A 22,237-nucleotide genomic window follows, 5' to 3' on the forward strand; every position below is an offset into this window, starting at 1 on the left:
ATAGAAAAACTGGCTTCCCCTGGAGGTGTACTAACTTAACATTCATTCATTCATAGACCAATGGACATCCCATTAGGAGCCCTCCATGCCACAGAATTAAAGCATTTTTGTTAGACAAGGCAAGTATGCATGCTGAAGTGCAGACTCCGAAAGACGCAAGGGAGCTGCTTCAGAAAGCAACTTTCATTTGCAATTTATAGATGATCAAACCCCATGCATCCATCATCTCCATCTTCTGCCATGACTTGCTTTTTAAGTTTATCCTTTTTTGTCTCAACTTGACCTTTGACCTTCAACCTCTGACATCTCCTTAAAAGAAGTAAATTAAAGACACAACTTTGTTTCATGAAGAAATAGTTGAGGGAAACATAAAAATGAATCTTTGGAAAGTTCAACACTTTCATAATGTGTCTCCCATTTCAACCCAAGAGTACTGTCACATTTGCAGAGAGAGAATGCACAGAGAAACTTCCTGAGTTACTTTATAAAGCAGTGGAGTTCATTCCTGATCAATGTAGGTCATTTGAGAATACTGATCAAACTTGAGTCCCCTTTTCTACCAAGTCCATGTGAAGCATGTATTTGATTAAAGGTATTTTATTTTTTATGTCTAATCACATCAGTTTCTGTGCATTACACTGAATGCTAATTTCCCATGTATTCTTTTTTATTAACTAAACCACCTGGTACATGGAAGATGGCAAGGAATAAGTCCAGTATTATATGGGAATGGTCTAGAATTGATTTTCAGCCTAGCAAGCTAATTCCATCATTAGTCACAGTGTTCCAGCCTCCTGTGGCATTTGATACAGAGAATATTGAAATTCTTCCAGAGTTTAGGTGAATACTTAAGTGATTTGACTTAGAACAACAGAATATTTGCATGTTTTAATCCCAACACTTCTCTAGAAGAAATGCACTCCTGCTCTTTACCTGTTGTCCCCTTATTGACAGTGGCAAAGGTTAACTCTGCAGTACTTGTATGGTGCTTTTTATCAGCCTTCTCGTTGTGAGCAAGTCTTATTAAAATGAAATGGAGAGGCAGATTCCTTTTCGATATCAGACTTTAACTGCAAGTGAAGATTAGGAAGGAGTAGTATTTAGCTGTATAGGCATCAAAGATGAGTCTGCTTTGCCTCTCATTATAGTGCAATGGCATAGCAGGTTTGGTGTTGAGGTGGCCATGCTGACCTGTAGATACAAGAAAATGCCACTGGAGATAGAATTCAGAAACAAACTGTTTCTTATTCAAGCTAAAAATATGATTTAATGAGCCTACTTGTTAGCTTATTAGAAATTTTCCATTTTATTTAGTTGAATAAGCAATAAACACCTAAAAAGTGTAAGACAAGCCAAATCTTGATCTAACAAATGTGAAGAAGGTTCATCTTTTCTCTCTACTATTTGTCTTTTGCTCCCAAAATGATGTTTTGGGGAAAATTTTTATATACAAAACACTTCATAAGATCAAATGCAAAGTCTACATTTTAAGAATAATAATACACTCTGTTGCAGATAAGGATTTTTAAAAGACAGTGTACTGTCTGCTGCATCCAGATCCATTATCAAACAGGAAAATACAAACCCTTGCAGCCGCCTTCTCAGTTCTGTGATCTTAAATAAGACAGGATAACACCTGGTCATGCCCAGAACCTCAGTTATCAGATGTATTTTTCAGAATTCTTCAAATATTGGCCAAAAAAGAACCCTTGAAGTCTTCCAGTTACTCCTTCCCACCCTGGATTATGTTGTTACTATCTGGGATCCCCACTGCACCTTTCAATTCTTGGACCTTGGACCAATCACCTTAACCTTTAGCTCATTATCTCTGCTTGTGAAAGCAATGCATTGTGGGTATTTTTGGTTGTTTTGTTCTTTTGGTTTTTTTTAATTACATTTCTCTGTTTACTTTGTTCAGAATTGATTGACTTGTTTTTCCGAGGTGTTGCATTGGTTCTTAAAAATGCTGAATAATAATACTTTGCATGCTTGTGTGATCAGCCAAATCTTATCGCATGTCTAATGTGCAGGGTAAAGCAGGTGATGTATGGATATCAGAAAGAAGTACATTTTATTACCAAAATGAAAGTCACCTAGTAAACACAGCTTGAAGCTTACTCTGCATATAGGTCCTGCCCTCTTGATGAAGTTAAGCCCCTTTACACCCTGTCCTTTGTAGACTCTTAAAGAACAACTCTTCCTAGGGCAAACTAAGTTTTAAAATACTCCCGATACAAAAAGCCGACCTGCAGTCCATCAGGTCTTAGATAAGCTGTGGGAGGCCCTGTCAGGAGAGCTGTTACTGTGTTACCTTACCTAAGTTACCAGGTGCCAGGTACTCATTCCAGTTTTGCAGACCCTTACCTCTCCTCACATGTCGGAGCTGTGGAACGTACATGGGCACTTGACACATTTCTCACTGACTTGCCATGGCCCCATATCCAGGTCACATATTCATACATCACCTGCCTGTGTAGAGCGCATGTGCATGCCGCCGTCCTCAATAACCGGAATGTGTTTCTGTTCTTTTGTTTTTTGTTTTTGTTTTTGTGTGGATTTTCTGCAGTGTGGTTTACCAGGACGGATTTTACGGTGCTGACCTCTATGTAAGTACACACACCGGGGCCTTTTTGACCCCATCCCCTGACAAGCCAGCCTTTTTTTTCTGTTTCTTTGGTTTGTTTTGTTTTTATTTTTGTTTCGTTTTCCTTTTTGAAACTATAATTTGATTTTTATTTCCTTTTTTCCTTGTGGATATATATTTATATATTGAAGAATGCAAGCATGCTTCTCCGCCACTGCGCTTGCCCCTGGGTGCAGAAACTAAGCCTTTGGGTTTCCTGATCATTGCTAGGGTCAGCCTACTGGACATATTCTTTTCCCTTCCCTCTGCCCACCAATGTTTTGGGTATTTTGCTTTTTGAGATGATCAGCAGGTTTAAAGTCTTACACTATCGTGTCATCTGCATACGTTAAAACAAGACTAGCTGAGCCGTACACCAGCTCTTTCCCCCCTCCGCTTTTCGTCTCATTTCACACCCCTCTTTAGATCATTAGAGCTTTGATTTACATAAATGGCAATAAGCTTTCTGAACCGTGTGCTTTCTAATTTTTCATACTTTGAAAAAAACCTAAACTTGTAAGAGTCACAGAAGAAACTGATACCAGTGAAGAATGTATAGTAATCAGAGGGTCCCAAAGACTCTGGGCTTAAAACCTCTCTCCCCAGAAGTCCCAAACCAGTGGGACTCTTTCTTAGCAGCCAGCAGGGGAACCAAGTAACATAATGATTAGTCTAGACTCTCACAGTCATTGAGTTGTGGGCTACACTAGCCACAATGACATTTAATCCATATCCATCTAGCTGTAGCTGAAGTTCCATGATTTGTTGGTCACACACTACTTAAAAGATAGACAAAGTGATCTAAGTGGCGTAGTAAAAGCTTCTGAGTCTTGAGGACTTTCATTTGGACCATTCCAAATGATCTTCTGAATGCAAGCTTAATCTGTTATCCAAGTCATTCAGACAATGAGTAAGAAAATTTGCCAGGAGGAAACTGTTCTGTGGAGATAGGTTAAAATTGCCTAGAGGTGTTTCTCTACCCTCACCTCCCAAAGTCTATAAGGAGACCTTGTGATGACTTATTTCCATAGCAGTTTAAATTGTTTATGCCATTCAGAATGCTTTGGAGGCTTATGAAAGTAGAGGATGATGCTGCCTTCAAGGGCCAAGTGACTCTGTACACCTGTGCTGTGAGAGTAGCTCTTCAGAGCATGTCTTAACTACTTAAAGGAAGCTTTGTTATGAGTGGGTCCAATCCTCTTGCTTCCTAGCTCCATCTCTAGCTGTGACTACCAGAATCACGTAACACTTCACCTAGCCTAGCATGAAACCCACCTAGCCTCATTTCATTACCCCTCTGTACTTTAATTAAAATCCAACCCTTTGCTTAGGAAGTTTTCAAGAAATACTGAAAGATAACTTTTCCCCTGTATTCACAGTTAGATGCTGAGGACTATCTTACAGCAAATTGCACATTTCTGAATATGCATGTTTCCTTATGTTACTAGCGTGCATTCTGCTGCACGCCTTGGTCTGAGTGTTCTCACAAAGCTTATCTTTGTATTGTCTTCTTGAAATCTAGTGTCACAGGCTTTTCATTTCAATTATTTCCTAAATCAGGGTTTTTCCCTGTGGTGTGTTCCTCACTTGGGATTTCTAAGTGTATCCTGCTTCTGTTTGTTGCCTGTTGCCTGCTTTTATTAAGCCAGTCAACTGAAGATTGGTTTATGGTGCTCTCATTTCTTTATTTTATAATATAAAATCTTAATGAGAGATCATCTTCTGTGCTATAGAGAAAATATTCTTCACACACACACACACACACACACACACACACAAATAATCTTTTTTAATCTAGCTGGATTACCTTATAAAGCCCAACGAGTGATTCAGTGATGATGTCTCACTATTGACCCCTGTTAGCTAAAGCCCTGCTGACTGTGTTACTATCAGTTTTTTGCTCCTATCTAAAGCAGAATTGTTTGGAGGAACAAAAGTTGACAGTAGTACTAAGGTAATATCTAAGCCCTCCACGAAAACCAAGGCTGCTGTGTGTTAGGGCCTCACCTAACTATAGCTACAAAACCAGATAGTCCACACGTGAGGGAGCAAAGGGATGTCCTAAGAGCACAAACAAAAAACATTGTTTTGCTTTGAGTCTGTTTGTCTTTCTGTACAGTCTTCTCATCTGGAAGTCTTATCAGTACCCCTGTAGATGTTATTTCCTCAGAAACGTGCAATAGAATAGAGTTCACATGGATAAAAAGTGCCCTGCCCCAGACAGAGCTCAAAGGAGAGGAACAGAGAGGAACCTACGTGCTACATGCTGGCACAATCACAGTATATTCTGGAGGATTTTGGTGTTTTGGTTTGGTTTGGTTTGGTTTTTGTTTTTGTTTTGGATTTGTTTTTAAAGTATTTTTCCCTGTCCCCCTCTTTGAGAGTGAGTCCTAGTAGGTGTTTTTTTCTTTCTGTTTTTATGGCATACTTGTCTCTGGAGACCTGATCTAGCAATTGTGTCCTCAGTTTGTAAAGAGACCTGCCAGAACAGGGCTGGGGAGCACCGTACATAGATGCGTGTCCACTCCTCCCTCTTTTTTGCCCACTAGAAGAGACCTAATTCCCCCCGATTCAGCTTTTAAGTGGGATAAGAACCTGCTCCTCATTCTTGTCCTATGAAAAGCATGCTTGCATCCAAAGGAAAGAAAAGGCTGGCGGGCCCCATAGTGGGCATTTTGTATGATTGTTTTCCTTCCACAGCTGTGTTTTTGAACTGCTCTTCCTGTGTTCTGTTATAGAATAGTCTTACAGGAACCAATCATTAGCGCTAAAATACCTCAGGTAGGAGTGCCAGTGTGACCTGCCAATCAATCAGATTGTGGATTGCAGTGAAAAAATTGAATTATACTAACCATTCCAGCTCCACGTTAGAGATGGGAACAGAGGCTTTTTTGGACAATCAAGACTTGTGAGCGTGTGATCTAAGCCCTGCTACCTCAGCAGTGCACACAGTCACATCTACATGTCACAGCACTTCCTCCAAAGTATGTGCTCCTGTCCCATCGCCACACATCTGCACCAGACGTGTTACATGTACTGTCCCATCACTGCTGCCTCCTTCGATTTGTCAATTTGCCTGTGGTATTTAAACTGGTCAACTGGTCTTTATATTGAAGATCTTAGCAACTGAGGACATTTTCCAACTACCATGAATGAAACATCAAAGGGAAGAAGTAGAAATCTGTCCAAGCAAGACCTTTGAGGCCCATGAGCTGTGTAGTGAAATCCCAGTTGTAAATGTACTGTGTTGTACACAGTTGCCTTAAAAATCTAGACATGCTGGAACTCAAACCCTGGTGAGAACAACTCCCTTGTCCTCTTCCCTTTCCCCCGAGATCAGTAAGTCTGTTGGATAATAGCATGCTTGTTAAAGTTTGCTGATAACTGGATGCTAGGAGGAAAAGGGTACTTAATCCACCTATTTAATGTGGCCACCCAGTGAGATTTTAAAAATGAACTAATTTGGAGAGATGTGGTATAATAAAGTATTTGAAAGATTTGATTCATTAAAGATCATCTTTCATCTATTGAGTAGGTCACCAAGTTGATAACAGTTTAACTCCAGTTTTAAACAATAAGATGGAACTTAACTACTTCTCAAAGTAGATAGAGCTGTCAATCAAAAGCAGTAATTATAAATTCCATATTCAAATCTGTGTTGCTGCCATTACTCAGAGGTACCATGTTCCCTCATGAGAACTGGAGTGGGGATGAGAGGGAGGGAGGATCATCTGGGGCTGAATCCAGTGGTTCTAGAGGCCAGGAATTGAACCCTTGCTAATTGGAATAGATCTCTGCCCTTCCATAGCAGTGTTGACCATCGCACCTACCAGTTCCCAGTGTACACACACACCATGCACACACACTCTCACCTTGCTCTGTTCATCTGTACACTACATGGAGATAACAAGCTTTCATTTTGTCTGCTGGTATTGAAATATACACTCTCCTCTTCAGTGTCACATAATGTCATTGTCTTTCAGGTAGAACGAAGGTGTCTTGACATCACATGCTCACCAAAGTCCTGTTTTAATGTAATCCTAAAGCAAAAGTATAATAAAAATTAAAGGCAAAGTTAAAATCAAGACAAGATGGAAGTCTGCCAGTGTGAGATTAAAGCAGTAGATAGGCAGACAGAGGGCAGATACGGAGAATGATTAGAACTTGCATTTTGTCCAGTTTAAAAGAGCTGCAAAACAGTACAGAATCCTGTGCTCAGTGTGACAGTGCTGTAGAGTTAATAAGATGATAAAATTGATTCAGGTTAGAGTAGAGAACCTCAAAGACACAACTTTGGGAAACTGTGGCTTTCCTTTCAGAGCTTCCGAAGTCTCTGAGGAGAAGTTCTAAAGCAGCAAACATCTAGCTTTGAGAAGCTGGAAGTGGAAGGCAGAGGTATGGCAAGATAGGTGAGAAAACAAGCTTCGCAAATGCAGGAAGAACTTGGAAGAACTAGGGAGCGTGTGCAGCTGCTGCCGGAGAGCAAGCATCCAGATGCGCCTTGTGGGTCAGGCTGAGTTCTGTTGCCAGGGCCAGGCAGATGAAATAGCAGAGTGGTAGAGCATTGGGCCACCAGAGTGGGAGCACTAAGACTATTTAGAACGAGTTACAAAGAAAAGTAGAAAAGTAACTGTTTTTCAAGGGGCGTTTGTGTATTTGAACCAGCTTAGTTTAGCCATGCCAAACCTAGGCAGCCCTCAAGAGTTCCAGAAAGCTGTCTGTGTGCCCTCCTACGTTAGGGTGTGCTGTGGCCATGCTAATCCCCATTTTTTGTTTTATTTCAAATCACACACAGATAGAATCTGCAAACTGCTTCAGATCAAACAGGTCTGATTGTGTGTAAATACATATGTCCTTTTTAATTTTTATTAATGGTTGCTTCAGTTTTGCATCAGTGCATGGTTAAAAGCAATACACATCAGCTATTCATGACTTCATATCTCCAAATGAATTATTTCTCCTCTTTTTTTGTTTGTTTGTTTGTGCAGTCAGCTGAAGAAATGTTAACATCTCACTCTAAATCTCTCAGTGGAGTCTCTGTTCCCTTCTCTGATATAACAGATGGGTTACTGCTTGTTATAATTATTAACATTGTGGTATGGGCCAGGGCTCGGGTGGGCAAGATTTACTCCTTCTTTGGGCTGGGGAGGGGCCAGTCATTAGGGTATGGAATGTTAACTCAAGTGGTGACTGACTGTTTCCGTAATACCAGGTCGTTGTGGCTGCACGCTCTAGTAATTGAGGCTGTGTACTTCACCGAGCTTGTGGTAGAGCCTAGGGCAAACCGCTGTCCCAAGAGAATGCTGGGATAGATAGAGTTAGCCAGTGCCAGTCTGGACGTGGTGGTTTTGCTGTTGTTTTAGCTCCAGGTGTCGGCATGCTTAGTTTCAATGTGATTAATATTAACGTGGCGCCATCCCCCACCCCACGCCTGAGCCCTCTTTCTCCTCCTCCCTCCCACCTTATTCTTTTTGAAAAATTTAAGAAATAGTAATGAAAACCTTGGTGTTTCAAACTGCACTTTGTTCTCGTGTTCTGTAAGAGCGTTCAAATTTGCTGGTTTAAGTAAAAGCTGAGAAAACAGTTCCTCGCTGTGGAATCTTCATATTCCGAAATCTTAGAATATAAACAAATACAAATAACTGAATTTTGTCGTAGCATTTTGTGATTCATTCTGTTGAATACCCAACTGCAGCAATAGCCAGAAATACTTTGGAGTAAAAATATGTATCTAAAAGGGATAATTTAATGATATACAATTTAATTTTTCTTAGTCATTGATTAATTACCAGATTCCTTTACTAGGATATTACCCTTGCATCCTCCATAAAGTGTTAGCCATCCTTTAGCATTAGCCATCCTTTAAATGACTTCTCTCTAATGTCATTATCAGAACGTCTTTAAGAGAGTAGATCTGTTGAAAGATTCCCTGTCCCCTTTTTTCCTTCTGGGTAAGAAGGAAGGCTTCGTTCCCACAGCCTGGTCATTCTGCATGGCTTGGGACATTGGTTCTAAGTCCCTGAGGTCCTTCTGGCTTCCTGCAAGCCAAAGAAAGTGAGGGAACCATTGCTGTCTGTGGCCTTGCTTGAGAGACTTTCTTCCCAGTTAGTAGCTACAACTCAAAGCTGTGATTGGAGAGAATATACAGACTAGCTCCTGTACCCCTCAAGCTCCCAGTGGTTGGGCCTCTATGAGACCCCGGTGAAAGTTTCCCCAGTTTATACTACTTTACATGGCTAAGCATGAATCAGCTTTTTTATTGCTTTCATTATTTTAGCTTGCTTTTATTTATTTTTTTTTTTTCTGGTCTTTTTTGAGACAGGGTCTCCCTGTAACACTAGCTGACTTGGAACTTGCTATATAGACCAGTACAAACCAGGCTGACCTTGAACTCACAGAGATCTGCCTGCCTCTGCCTCTCAGGTGCTGGGATTAAAGGTTCTAATTTTTAAGATTATTTCGGTGTTTGAAGGAATGCTAAAGAGACAAACCACATAGTGCTAAATTACCTTTGGAAGTTTCACTAAAAATAGCTGGACTGTAGATGTCAGGTCTAAATTAGTGGAACCATGTCTATATAGAGTAAAAAACTGAGCCTTCATGGCCCAGATGAAATTTGAACTATAATGATTAACTTTTCCTTTGTCTAACAAATGCTTTTGCTGCTCATTTCCTCATTAAAAGTTTAAGGACTGACGTAGAGACCTTAGTGAACTGTGTGTTTGAGCAGCCTTGCCCAGCATGGTCCAGCCTGCTTCCCCAGTAGACTTGGCTAGCGCTCAGGGTGCTTCCTGGCACAGTCCTACCTGCCACCCTTCATTGCTAGTGTTTGGTGATGGTGATCAGGATCTTCCCTTACGGGTCTATAAAAGATCTGTCACTGAAAACTAAAGGCTTACCACCAAGAGGGAAGAAAGCTCAGCTGCTAAAGGCCAGTGGGGTTTAAAGTGTGTATTCGAAGCTGCTGCTGATGGCTTCTCAACATAGACCGTGGACCTGGAGTGGACTCCCTCACTGTGCAGATGCCTCCCTAGAGAAAGCTTATGTAAGAAGCAGAAAGTGTGGGAAGTCCTTAAAGTCACAGGTGTTTCCCAGAAGTCAAAGAAGCACTCCAGAAGCTGTTACATTGGGTGGCTGAGAGGAGCAGGGTCCCGTTAGAAAATGCTTTTCAACCCTAAACAAAAGTAAATGTGAATTTTGTAGTAATTTTGTATTGTAGATTTAATTAACATTGAGCATTTGAAGAAAGAGAAAGTAGAGAACCTCAGCTGCTCATGAGACACAGAGTGTCCGCAGAAGCCAATGGCTGTGTCATAGTTTGCAACCACATGTGTCCAGGTGGAGCAGTTGAACAGCTGCTTTTGAAAGCCAAAGGACAATGGTGAAAATTTGTATCCGAATTAGATCGAGATAAAATAAGTAGGTGAATTTTAGAAACAGCCAGGAGTGAGTGATTTGAGCTTTTTAAGCCACAGTTTCTGTCACCACCACTTTGAAGAGCAGGTGTCAAGGTGCATTAGTTCACAGGCCAGTCTCCTGACCCCAGGACTGCCTTGGTCCTTTCCTTCATAGTGTTAACTGTTTCAGCCTCTTGACAGCCGTGCTAGGACAGGTGGAGCTGAGCTCTAGATCAGACTTCCTGTGATCTGCTGCAGTTTCTTAGTGACCAGTCTAAGTACACATCAGAGAATCTGAAGTTGAGACCTATGGATGTAACATATTTTAACTCTTGAACTCTGTAATGCACATTTCATGTCAGAGTTCTCCCAGTGTTCTGTGAATATTTTCCTTGTTAGAATTCCAGCAAACACTGTGAAGATCCAAACTTACATCTTTATTTCGTAAAATTAATAGGTAGGACCTAAGTAATTTATTTTTCTTACTGTCACAAATTGGAAAGTAAATTCCTACATTAGATGACGCTTGATTTCCTAATAAAAGAATAACATGTAGACTGGTGCAGTTTGAAACATTTCTTCCCATGTGTGTCTGTGTTTATGTCTGTCCCCGTGTCTACATGTGTGCGTCTGTATGGGGGTGGGTACATGTGTCTGTCCCGGGGAGAGGTAGCTGTAAAGTCAGTTCTCTTCTCTCCTGTAGGGTGGATATGCAGCCTACAGATATGCACAGCCTGCTACTGCAACCGCAGCCACAGCTGCTGCAGCCGCTGCAGCCGCTTACAGCGACGGGTATGTACAGAGGCCAGAGCACAGAGCGGGCAGGCCCCCAGATGCTCTGAGCACCATGCCATCTGTCGTATCACCCCCCTTTCCTCTTCCACCATTTCCAGAACAGCACTTGATCCCTGGGCCTCCTGCAAGCCTGGCTTTCCTACAGCCTGCTCTTCATGGCCTTGGAGCCCAGCCTTGCACTCACTCTTTTATTCTGTCTCGAGTTGTGACCATAGTCTCCCTCTTCCTTATCCAAGTTCCTTCTTTGCCATTTTATAAAAACACTTTTTAAAGATTTTTTTCAGTTACTGCAATTCAGAAGTAGAAACAGAACGTTTAGGTTGTGTTTTGTTCTGGGTTTTTTAAGAGAGTGTCTCACTATTTAGCCCCAGCTGTCCTGGAACTCAACTATGTAGACCAGGCTGGCCTTGAACACACACACATCCACCTGTCTCTGCCTCCGCCTCCCAAGTGCTGGGATTGAAGGCATGAGCTACCACACCCACTAGGAAAGTCTTTTGTCTATTCTGCCAATTTTCCTAATAGCCCAAGACCAGGTAGCTCACAGGTCTGCAGTACCGTCACCCCTACGGTTTCTTAGACAGTCTTGCCTTCCCTCTGACTGTGTGCTTCTCTTTTCCAGTTACGGCAGGGTGTACACAGCTGACCCCTACCATGCCCTGGCCCCTGCCGCCAGCTATGGAGTTGGCGCTGTGGTAAGTGTGTACCTTCTTTAAAGCCATTTTGTTCCTAACTTTTACCCATAGACTTTGAGAGAGCTAGGGAAGCAATACGTTCACATCCATTGCTCAAGGGTGGAGCTGCGTAGGTCTCTAGGGGACTTTTTGTCACTCTTGTTACGTGTGTGCACCAGTTTCAGCCATGTAGCCTAGAGGGGCAGCAGGAAATGAAATCATGTAGGGGAGGACTAAAGAAGCAGGTTCCAGTAGCAGGTACATTTCCATGGCACAGTCAAGAATCAGTCCCCCATGGATACTGAAGGGCAACTGTATTTTACAGATTGTACAGGAAATCTGTTTCACTGATTCAGAGATTGACTTAGGTTTCAACATAGCATCATCTCAAATGCAGGATGTGACCAACCATCTTTTCAGAGAGAGAGGTCAAAAGTCATGCCACCTGATAGGTCCTGCGTGGGAGGAGAGTGACCTTCGAGCTTCAGTCAGCACTGTAGCAACCTGACAACACAAAGCCACACTTGGGAAAACTCTTTCTAGACCTAGTTTTAAACCATATTAAGTCTTTCTCCTTCATCAATCACGTAAGAGTATGAAGTAAGCTGTCATGTGCTGTTTAGGGCTGTCAGCCCTGCAGGAGGTGCATGGGGCTCTGAGTGGGGCGCCTGAGAGGTCAGTGGTGTCCCCAGCACCCTGCCCCAGGAGACATCTTTCCCAGAACCCCCTTCTTCGGGACGTGTGCTCCATTCTCTCATTCTGTTTATTTCTACTGCAGGCGAGTCTATACCGAGGTGGCTACAGCCGATTTGCCCCCTACTGAAGTGACGTGAGACCCCTGCAAATGGGACAGCCCCAGTCCATGAGGCCCGGCTATTGCAATATGTACTAGTAGAGGAACTCTATAGCAAGATGAAGAGGAAACAAACAAACAAAAAACAAAAAAAGAGAGAATACTTTTTTATACCTCACTATGTTCTTTGAATATGTATTTTTTTTCTTTAAATTTCTGCCTTTAATTCTTTTGTTCCAAAGATTGTGCATTTTTTTCTTTTTTTTCTTTTTTTTTGGTTTTTTTTTTTTTTTTTTTTTTTAAACTGTGGTTAAAAAAAAAAAAATAATGCATTTCCATGTCTAAATGTCCATGCTTAGCTTGTTCTGTCGGTCACGGAAGAGGCAGTCCAGGAGGAAGGAGCAGATAAATGTGTTTGATCAGAAATCAGCAGACAGAATTACCAAAGTGTGTCTGGTGCTGAGTGGCTGGTGACAAGCAGAGTGGGCAGGGCCTCTGCCACAGTGTGTTCTAGTCTTCTGAATTTCTGATCTTTGGCAGGTGGTTCTTACTGGCTGAGGCTGGGTTCCACATGCTGCTAGGGGGAACTTTTGCTTACAAAGCAGGAGAATTACAAAGACACTTTCCTCCTCTTCCCTCCTGTCTTCCCCCTCTTTACAATCACCTTACACACAGCCTGAACAGTTGGCATGGTTTGGGGAATTGCAGTATGGATATTTCCAAGCATGCTGTCAGACTGTGGATAGTGAACACCTCATTAGGAAACGGATCTTCGAATGAACTCTGGAGTGTGGAAACACTTGTTTCTTTTCCTGAAATCTCAGCATTCCTGCTGGGCTTCCTCCCTTTAATTGAGCCACTGTATAGCTCATCGATTCTTAACATGATACTCCCATGTCCTCAAGATTCAGGAATTTAGGACCCAGGGACAGAAGAATGAATAGTTAGTGGCCAGATTTCCCCTAAAATAATCTGGGCACAGCTTGAAGATTAAAAGTACAAATTTTCTAGAGCCATTAAAGAGCACGTAGAAGAGAAAAGGGATATATGGTCTGATCTCCTTTTTCTTGAAGCATAAAGTCAGTACACAGTATAAGAAGCATCAGAAAGCCTCTCCTGGGATAAGATTAGGCACCAAGCCCCCTAGGTCTGCTGTCCTGGAACTTGTGGTGATGCAGACATATCGGGACAGGCAGAGGCACTTTGTACTCTCTCTCCAAAGCCATAGGAATTTTTATCTTCCAGAGCCTCTATGAGTCATTCTGTCCACAGTCTCCAGTCCTCACGGCCATTGCACCCAGCTTTGCACTATCCTCCAAAGATGCCAGCCGAGCACCTGGACCCCTTGGTGAGCATTAACACCACAGGCCACGGAATCCAAGCCTGCCTTGAAGGAGGGTGTGAAATGGCAAGGGTCCTCCTGCAGGGGCCATGGCAATGAATCTGGCCTCGGTGTTAACATTTCTAAGGTAGGGAAGAAAGAACTTCCCCAGATCTGAGTAAGGCAAGTGTCCAACAGCGGTTCCAAAATGAAGGCATTGGGAAACAGGCCGGGTCAGCTGGCTCCCTGTCAGTTCACATTGGTACTAGGGTGACCTTCACCCAAGGGATCGCTGCTAAAGGGAGCAGTTCAGAGACATGAGCTTCAGCTTTGTTAGGGGTTTGGTTTAGGTTGGTTTTGGGTTTTGTTGTGTTCTATTCTGTTTTATTTTGTTTGCTTCTGCCTCCACATGTTTTTGACTGATAATTGATTCATGTCCCTGAATTAAAGTGGCTGACATTTGACTGCATCAAGCATTCTTTGTAAGCAGAATGGTGTGTCTAGGAGGGCCCTGGCCTGCCCTCTCTTCCAATACCTGGGGAGACAGAATGGAAGCCAGAGGCGTCGATATAGTCATTGATTCTGGGGCAGATGCAGGATGGGGACCAAGACTGCCCATCACTGGCTATTATGGAGTCCCTTCCCCCCAAGCCAAAGTCTGGTTTGTGCTGTTAAGACAATTTTCATTGTATGTACATAAACATTTTAGTTATGGGAAGGGATTGGCTGGGGCCTTTCAGAGGTCTAGAGTGGGGCAGGGAGAATTTTTCTTTGTTTTTTGTTTGAGAGAATTTTTACTGACTAAAGAAACAGAAAATATGGGTCGTGTTTAAATTAATAAGGGCCATTCTCACAAAAAGGCAAGCCTCTTTATCCGTCGAGACTAGGGCTGTTTCCTTAACGGTTGTATCCATAGCAGGGGAGAAAGAGATGAAGATACTTTCTCGTCTTTTTTCCTAGACAGGAATAGGATGGCCCCGGCAGGGTGAAGAAGGCGGCTCTCATGACCTCCAAAGGAGGCGGGCGCCAGGCTGGAGGGGTCTTCGTGCACTTCAGTTCAGCGGGTTCTGGCTGAGGCCCCCAAGCTCTGTTTTCCAGCGCCTCTCTGCTGCATGCATAGGGACTCCCGTGCCACTTCCTCAGCTCCCTTTTCCAAGAAAGATTTGATGGTGTTCAGCCTTTTTTACAAGGGTCTTTGGTTTTCAAGGTGGGCGCTGAGAGTTGGGGCTCCCCCAAGTGTCTGGATTTCACAATATGAGCCTTGGAGCCCAGAGGTTTCCTGCAGTCCATGCCAACAGAGGCAGAGTCCTCCAGGCCGCAGTTCTGGCATATGTGGCTGCATTCAGAAGCAGGCCAAAGGAGATGGGCCTTTGACTGAGGAGGCTGGGTGATGATTCCAAACAGCTCACCAGTGCTGAACCAGTGTGAGAAGGACCTCTTCTGCTTTGCAGGCGCTCAGAGCCTGGGCTTCCTATGCTGTCTTGCTCTTAGAAGCTGGGCTCCTTTAAGGAGACTGCTAGTGAGAAATCTTTATCTGGCTATCCCTCTTTCAGTCCAGAGAGCTGCCTTAGATCTTTTCTAGAACTTCTGTGTTACTTAGTTCAACTCCAGTTAGCCCAGATCCACCGTTATTCATCATTTTTAAGGCTCTCAGGTTTCCCAGAACCTCCTCTCACCACCGTCCTGCAGTAGCCACAGTCTGAATTGAGCCAATGCAATTTCTTTCCTTGGAAAAGAGGCAGACTGGAGCTCGGATCCTAATATAGGGGCAGTTGGTGGCTGTGTAGTCAGTAGAAGTCCATGCTAGCAGCTTTTCCTCGATGTGGATGCTCAGGGGCTACACTGCTGTTAGTTTGCCAGCTTTCCTAGAGACGCAGCCCATGGATCGTGACCAGCGCTGTCCTGTAACTAGTCGTGTAGCTTACAGGCACAGAGGACTTTAAGATGCTGGAACAGCCCCCCAAGATGTGCAGGAAGAGCATGGTACACCCCTCCCTGTGCCAGCCTACAAGGCCAACCAAGGGGTGGTCTAGAAAACAGATTTTTCAGGAAGGCAGGGACCCTTCCCCTTTGGCTCAGCCCAGCTGGCTCTCCACTAACTTGTAACTCTCTAGCACGGCAATGTTTGCAGAATTGAGCAGATTTTCCCCCAGGTATAAGGAGGAAAGGGACTTTGGGGGGTGGGGAAGGGGTCGTGGTGTTTTAAAAGCATAAGTTACCTGTTTGCACTGTTTTAAGATAGGAAAACATAGTGGGCAAGGTGAACATCCATGTAAACGTGTGTGTTGTCATGCTCTTGAGAATGTCTGACCATTTGTAGTATACACCAGTGACACTTGATTCTCTGTTGCATAAAAACACTATATTTTTGGAAATGTTACTGTCCAAAAGCCTCTTCGCCCTTCCTTCTCCTGTGAACTTCTTCATCCTTGCTCCCCTCGTTAGCCAGGTGATCGCCATCCCGAGCTAGAGCAGGAAACAGGGCCCTTTCCAAGCAGGCTCTGGGTGTCCTAAGCCAGCCACATGCCCTCTCGGTTACTGCGTGCAGGACAGTCCCTTGGCAGCTTTTCTTTGAAAAGGCTCACTGCCTACCACAGGTTGCCATATACTTCAGCGAGAGGCACTGGGAGTGAGCCAAGGGACAGAGGGGATCCCTGAAGTATTGCAGTTGGCTGTAGTAGCCAAGTTCTTATGCACGTTACCGAAACTGTAGCCAGTTACAGTGTACTCAGGAAAACGGTAGATCACTTCAGCCATGGTAGTGCTGGTTGGCAGGGATTGGTAACTGAGAGAACCGCTCATCAGCCAAAAACTCAACCTTGCCTTGACAGAGACCACCTGCCGAGGGGCGTGGTCCTGTCTGGTAGTTATATACATGCCAGCAGTGAGGGCTCCGCTCACCCTGGCAGGCAGAAAGGGAACAGCAACTCTCTTTTATTTCCCCAACCCCCACTGATTACCAATACTGGATTCCCAGGGGCACGTGAGTTTTTGAAGTTTTTTTTTTTTTTTTTTTTTTAATGCTTTTGGTTTGGTTTTTCTGGGGCTGCCCCATGCTTTAAGCAACGTCTGCCCCATCAGGATTCCCGGCTTAGCTGTTTTTCTTATTTTCTGTTCACGGTATTTTTTTTGTGCACATGTGCTTGTTGGGCAGCTCATTGTGGCTGTATTCTATATTGAGTGATGAATAGCTCTCCCCCCCACCCCCCTGAAGGGACATGGTTTTCTTTTCCCTACTGTGTTACCATTCTGCTTGTGAATAGTTGGAGCTACCTGGGGCTGACACATAAGCTAGGGCTGCAGAGAACTGAGGCTCTAGGCTTTCCAGCCTAGATCTTTGCAAGGCTTGAAGTGCCCTAGAACCTCTCTTCTCTCCTCCCACCCCTATGGCAGGGAGTGACTGGCCAGGCAGCAACCATGTAGCTTCCCCTGGCCCCTCATGTTGCCATGGCAGGACAGGTACCTTTGGGGTTGCGGGGAGGGGACATCCATGGATGCTTGTACAATTGGCCACCTAGCCTTGTCTCCTATCTTCCCATCCTCCCCCAGAATCACCCACTAGGACACCCGAGCTGCTTGCCCAGGGTCCTGTTTCCCTGCTAACTCCAGAGAAGCACCCAGGGCTTTGTGACAGTCTCTAACTCCCTCCCTCCTTGTTAAGAATCATATTGTATAGTAGCTTTCAGACCATACAGTATTCATTGGGTTACTCAGTACTATTATTATCAAGTAGCTGGAATTGTGAAGGTTGGAAGTAGTTAGATCTTTAGCTTTTATTCCTTATTTTTTTGTATTACTCTCCATGTGTATAAATTATTGATCATGTTGCTGGCTTTTATAAACTCTAAGCAAAGGAGGGGTACTGCCTCAGCCTTTGCGAATGGTAATGAAGCACTGTTTTTAAATAAAAGAGAGAAACACCACCTCTGGCCTGTGTGTGGCTCCTTCTTCCCTCTTGCCTGCACCTGGGGTTCTAAGGGCACCTGGGATTTGACTTCCTAAGCCCCAAAAGGAGGAACCAACCAGAAGCCACAGCACTTTCTGAATGGCCAGCATCTGGGAGATGGGTGAACCCCTCCAGCTGTGAGCGTCCCTTCATTCTCGTCTTCCACTCACCTGCCCCCGCCCCGGCCCCATTTGCCAGGCACCAGTGACTGGCTGAACCTCCTGAGGCACCTGTCTGGGGCCAGCCTGTACCCACTGACTCCTTTGTTCCCCTCCTGTGGGGAGCACCTCCTGCTGGCCCCTGTCCTCCTAACTGGCCTTCTCAACCATCCCCCATTCCCCCACAGTGGAAGACTACCCCAAATGTCTGAAACCCCTCAGCCACATGCCACAAATCTCCAACTCTTAATGTCGCCCATAAAGTTAATGTGCTTCCTATGTCCTGGGAAACACAGCTTGCAAATGTGTGAACCTCGTCCTCCCACTCTCCTGCTCTGATGGCCCTCACTGCTCAGGCCAGCTCCACTGGTGTCCTATACCTACCCTCAGTTAACATTCCGTTTCCTCTTTCACATCATGAAGGCTTTTTCTTCTGGGGTCTTTGGCTTGTTTAAACATGCCCAAATCATTAAAAAAAAAAAAAAACAAACAAACTTTTGAAATCACAAGTTCTTGTCTTCGTGGCAGCCATCTGGAATAAGCTGCCCACCACCTCTACTTGCCCTTCACTGTCCTGCAACCTGGTTCTGCCCTCAGGTAGGGAAGCCACCCCTTGGGGTGAGGAACCGGCAGACACTAAAAGTCCATGGTGGTGGCACACCTGTGCCATGCCCTCATCTGGCTTCCTAAATTACCATCGTTGCTGGCAGCTGTAACACAGGTTCCTAAGCTAGGTATCAGCTACGATGGGGACCTACTGAGTACACCCAGGCTGTGTTCCCTGTATCCATGGCACAGAACGGGACAGTGTTCGTTTCTAAGGAAAGGGACTCAGATCCTGACCAGGGCCCCTTTATAAACATTGAAGCTGGAGCATTGTCCAACCTTACACACAGGAAGCGGCCTAGGTGGCCAAGTGCCCATATCCATGACCTCAGTTCTAGGATTTCCAGTGCTGTTCTTGTACACAGCTATGGGAATCCCAGAGCCAGTGCTGTTGTTTTGTCAGTGCCTCTTGCACGGCTCCCTCAAAACCTGCAGTTCTCTGAGACTTGGATGTGGACCTCTCTTGTACTACATGCCCCCTAAGATGTCCCTAATTCTAGCAGCAATTTCAGCCCAGAGCTGAGTAAGTTTTAAACAACAGACACTTCTCACCATCTAGAGACAAATCCAAGGTCAGGTACCTACAGATTGGGCAATGAGGGCAACTTCCTGGTCCTGCACTTTTTCACATTGGAAGAGACCCCTAGCAGTCTCCTGGGTGCCTCTGACCAGGGCATTAATCCCATTCACGAGGGTCCACCCACAGGACCTCATTTCCCCAAAGCCCTACTTCATAGTGGATGTGAGGATTTCAACTTAAGATCTTGGGGAGAATTCACGCCACAGCAGATCCCTAATTAGTAATAACAGTATTACAGCCCTGGGAGAAAAAGCTAGTGATGTTACGAAAAGGCAGAGGAACAGAGGGAAGTGGTGACTGGGCAGAGTACGTGATTCCCGCATTAGAAAATGTCATTGTGAAACCCATATTTGTACAATGAATATACTCTACTTGAAGAAAACACCCTTTTGAAAGGAGACTGTACCCCACCTTCCTCTTCCTGGTCAGTTTTCACTGAGCCTCCTGCCTGTTGTACAGCACCCCTCATTAACCCAGGTGCTCCAGCTGGCCTTACCTCCATCTCCTGTGGCAACACCCGCATCACCAGTTTCTGAGCTCTGAGCCAGCTCTCCACTTGCCCCATCTCAGACTGTCAGTGAGTCCAGCTCCTATGTTAGATGCCACTCCTGCCTCTTGCTGGACCCTGACCACGTTCTGCTCCGACAGCAAAGCTCATCTCTATCCTAGGCCCTGGCCAGATTCTGCTGTCCACGGTGACATCCTGCCCCAGCTCTCTTTTGACCATGAGCTAATCACCCTCTTGGAAAGACCTGACCACTCATCTGCACAAGTCCCTTCCCAGCACTGCCCCCTGCATCCATTTCATTCCCCTCATGGCACCCACTGCTCAGAAGGATGTGGCATGACCTCTCCCACTTGTGAGTTTGCTTGTGCATCCTCTCATGAGAAAAGGGTGTGTTCAGGCTTCTGCGCTTGAGTGCTGAAAGCCCCAGCCTCCACTTAGAGCTTCCTCCTCTCAGCCAGTCTACCTGAACTCTTAAAAGAGCATGACTGTATCTCCAACTCCTTGAAACTCCACCACACCCCGCATGTATATTTTTGTGTCAGCACACAAACTGGTGTGATAATGGCACACATGGATGTAACAGCAACAAATGAAACATGTTAAGAAGAAGGCTCAAAAGCAAATGTAGAACCCAGGACTGGGAGGAGGCTTGGTGCTTCAGAGCTCTCGCTGCTCTTCTAGAGAACCAGAGTTTGGTTCCTAACACCCAGGTGGTAGCTGACAACCACCTATAACTCCAATTCCAGGGGGTCTGACTCCTGGCCTCTGGAGGCACCTGCATGCATGTGGCATACATACCCACACACAAATAAATATTAATAAAAGCAAATAGTGTGTGTCCCTGTGGTGGGTCACTGTGTGTACCCAGCTTTCTAACTGTGGTCATCTGAAACCACTGGGACAGGGGCCCAAGTCTTGCAGAGAGATGGATCACATGCAGTGGAGGGTCACTGCCTTTCAAACAGTTACCCCTAGGGCTGAGGTCTGGAGACATTTACCTTTCACAAAGAGGTACGAAAGGGGCAACTCATTTGCTGAGGAAATTTCGGCACTTTTACAAACACATTATCAAGTTACTAGTAATGCAGTCTCAAAACCAAGTTTGAAAAAAAGTACACAAAATAATAATTCTAGAAGTCTGCACAATATGTATCCTCAATGTTGGAAATTATCCAAAGACAAAATGCCTGTACAACATAGCAAATTGTAGACAGTCAATGATTCTTAAACAGTGAGAACCCTAAGGACTCAGCGTGAGATGCATTCCAGGCTAGATTGCAAATTACATGAAAGTTACAGCCGGCTGCCTCACAAATGTTAACTGTTTTGAAGTTTTGAAATCACAAGAAAAACGTGTTTTTTCCACTTAGAACGTGGCTGTCTTTTAGAAGAAAACATTCCATTCATTTTCTGCAAGGCTGTCTTTTGAAACTTGATTCCATAAATGCTGACATGAATATTTCCCGTTAAATTTTTCCATCTTCCATGCCAAGCTTCTTTTGTTACTTTAGATACGTGGCAAACACGGTCTTCACGCTCCTGAAGACCAGACCATACAGGGAGCCCACAGCCTCCAGCTTCTCAGTGGCCTCTTAGCCTCTTAGTTGCTTCTACCGGCTGCCCATGATTTCTCGTTACTTCCAAAGAAGCCAGTGACTTAACTCACTTTTGAGGCAAATACATCTTTAACTCATTCAAAGCCATTAGGATTTCAAAAACTGGGAGACATACCAAGAGATGAGTTTAAACTGAAGGCCCCCTGGCCGTATCACAGCCAGTCCACCCACCTAAACATTCCACAGAATGTGGACAGAATAAACTGCTGGCTTCAAGAAATTCGCTCTTAGCACCTTGATTGCACCAATCATAAGTCTGCCGTTTTGCTTTGGGGGTCGAAACCCATTTTCCTCTGCCCAGTTCAAATCTGCAAATTAACACGGGTGCCTCGCTGCTCCCTGCCACTGGCATGTGAGTGGAAAGGGTCGATGCTTTGGGGACCTGATAGGGAAATGAAATCAATATATGATTAAAAACAAGAAAACCAGTGAGGACAATTTCAAAAAAGCTATTCACTAAGACCCTGTGCTCGCTTTCCTACGGTACGTGTAGTTATAAATACAAGAAGTCAGTCTTCAACAGGCAGGCTCCTAAAAGGGTTATTTCATGTGCCTTGTAACCCTGGAGAAACCTCTGTTCTGCCCCAACATGTTTCCCTCCCTACTTCATGCCCTCTATTTATTTTTTAATAGTTTATTTATTATTTTTTAGTGTATATGAGTATATTGCCTGCATGTATTAAGTGCACTCGTGCCATACAGTGCCCTGGAAGGTCAGAAGAGGGTGTCAGATCCTCTGGAACTAGAGTTGGAGACGATTATTAGCTGCCATGTGGGTTCTGGGAACCAAACCCAGGTCCTCTGCAAGATTTGAGCCAACTCTCCAGCCCTATGTCCTCTTTTTTTTTTTTTTTTTTAAATATAATAACCTACTGAGTCCAATTAGTGCTGTGGGGGTGAAGCCATCAATAGTGGACCATTTTAAATCAAATAGCTTTCCACTTCAGGCCGCTGCAAATACGGCCCAGGTCCCAGCTTGGCCACCATGCTCTGTGATGAAAGACAGGAGGGACAATGAGGAGAGCAAGGGGAAGACGGGGGTGTCAGGGGAGAGTCGTTTGGTTTGCTCATTGTAATTACAAGCACACTCTGGGGTCCTATACAGTTTGGGAAACAGAGATCCGCCTGCCTCTGCCTCCTGAGTGCTGGGATTAAAGGTGTGCGTCACCACACCCAGCCAGAAACATGTCTCTTAAATGTACTCAGTATCTGTTTGTTTG

General features: G+C 44.5%; 1 protein-coding gene across 22 annotated transcripts in view; it reads left to right on the forward strand.

The window, feature by feature from the left end:
* Positions 1-17,526, forward strand: part of Rbfox2 (RNA binding fox-1 homolog 2) — a 288,997-nt gene extending 271,471 nt beyond the window's left edge. For 11 of the 22 annotated variants that reach the window (XM_029568324.1, XM_029568325.1, XM_029568323.1 and 8 more), the window contains 5 exons: positions 2,567-2,606; positions 7,419-7,450; positions 10,724-10,812; positions 11,438-11,510; positions 12,268-17,526. In XM_029568324.1, coding sequence (XP_029424184.1) covers positions 2,567-2,606; positions 7,419-7,450; positions 10,724-10,812; positions 11,438-11,510; positions 12,268-12,322 — 289 coding nt within the window. In that variant the 3' untranslated portion in view covers positions 12,323-17,526. Of the gene's footprint in view, positions 1-2,566; positions 2,607-5,361; positions 5,405-7,418; positions 7,451-10,723; positions 10,813-11,437; positions 11,517-12,267 lie in introns of those variants that run through there. The other 11 variants (XM_008843086.2, XM_008843079.2, XM_029568326.1 and 8 more) reach the window with 5 other exon arrangements.
* Positions 17,527-22,237: the final 4,711 nt, after the last annotated feature.

The sequence above is a fragment of the Nannospalax galili genome, unplaced genomic scaffold (genome assembly GCF_000622305.1).
Source record: "Nannospalax galili isolate Female #2095 unplaced genomic scaffold, S.galili_v1.0 scaffold39, whole genome shotgun sequence".
In the NCBI taxonomy this organism is placed as follows: domain Eukaryota; kingdom Metazoa; phylum Chordata; class Mammalia; order Rodentia; family Spalacidae; genus Nannospalax; species Nannospalax galili.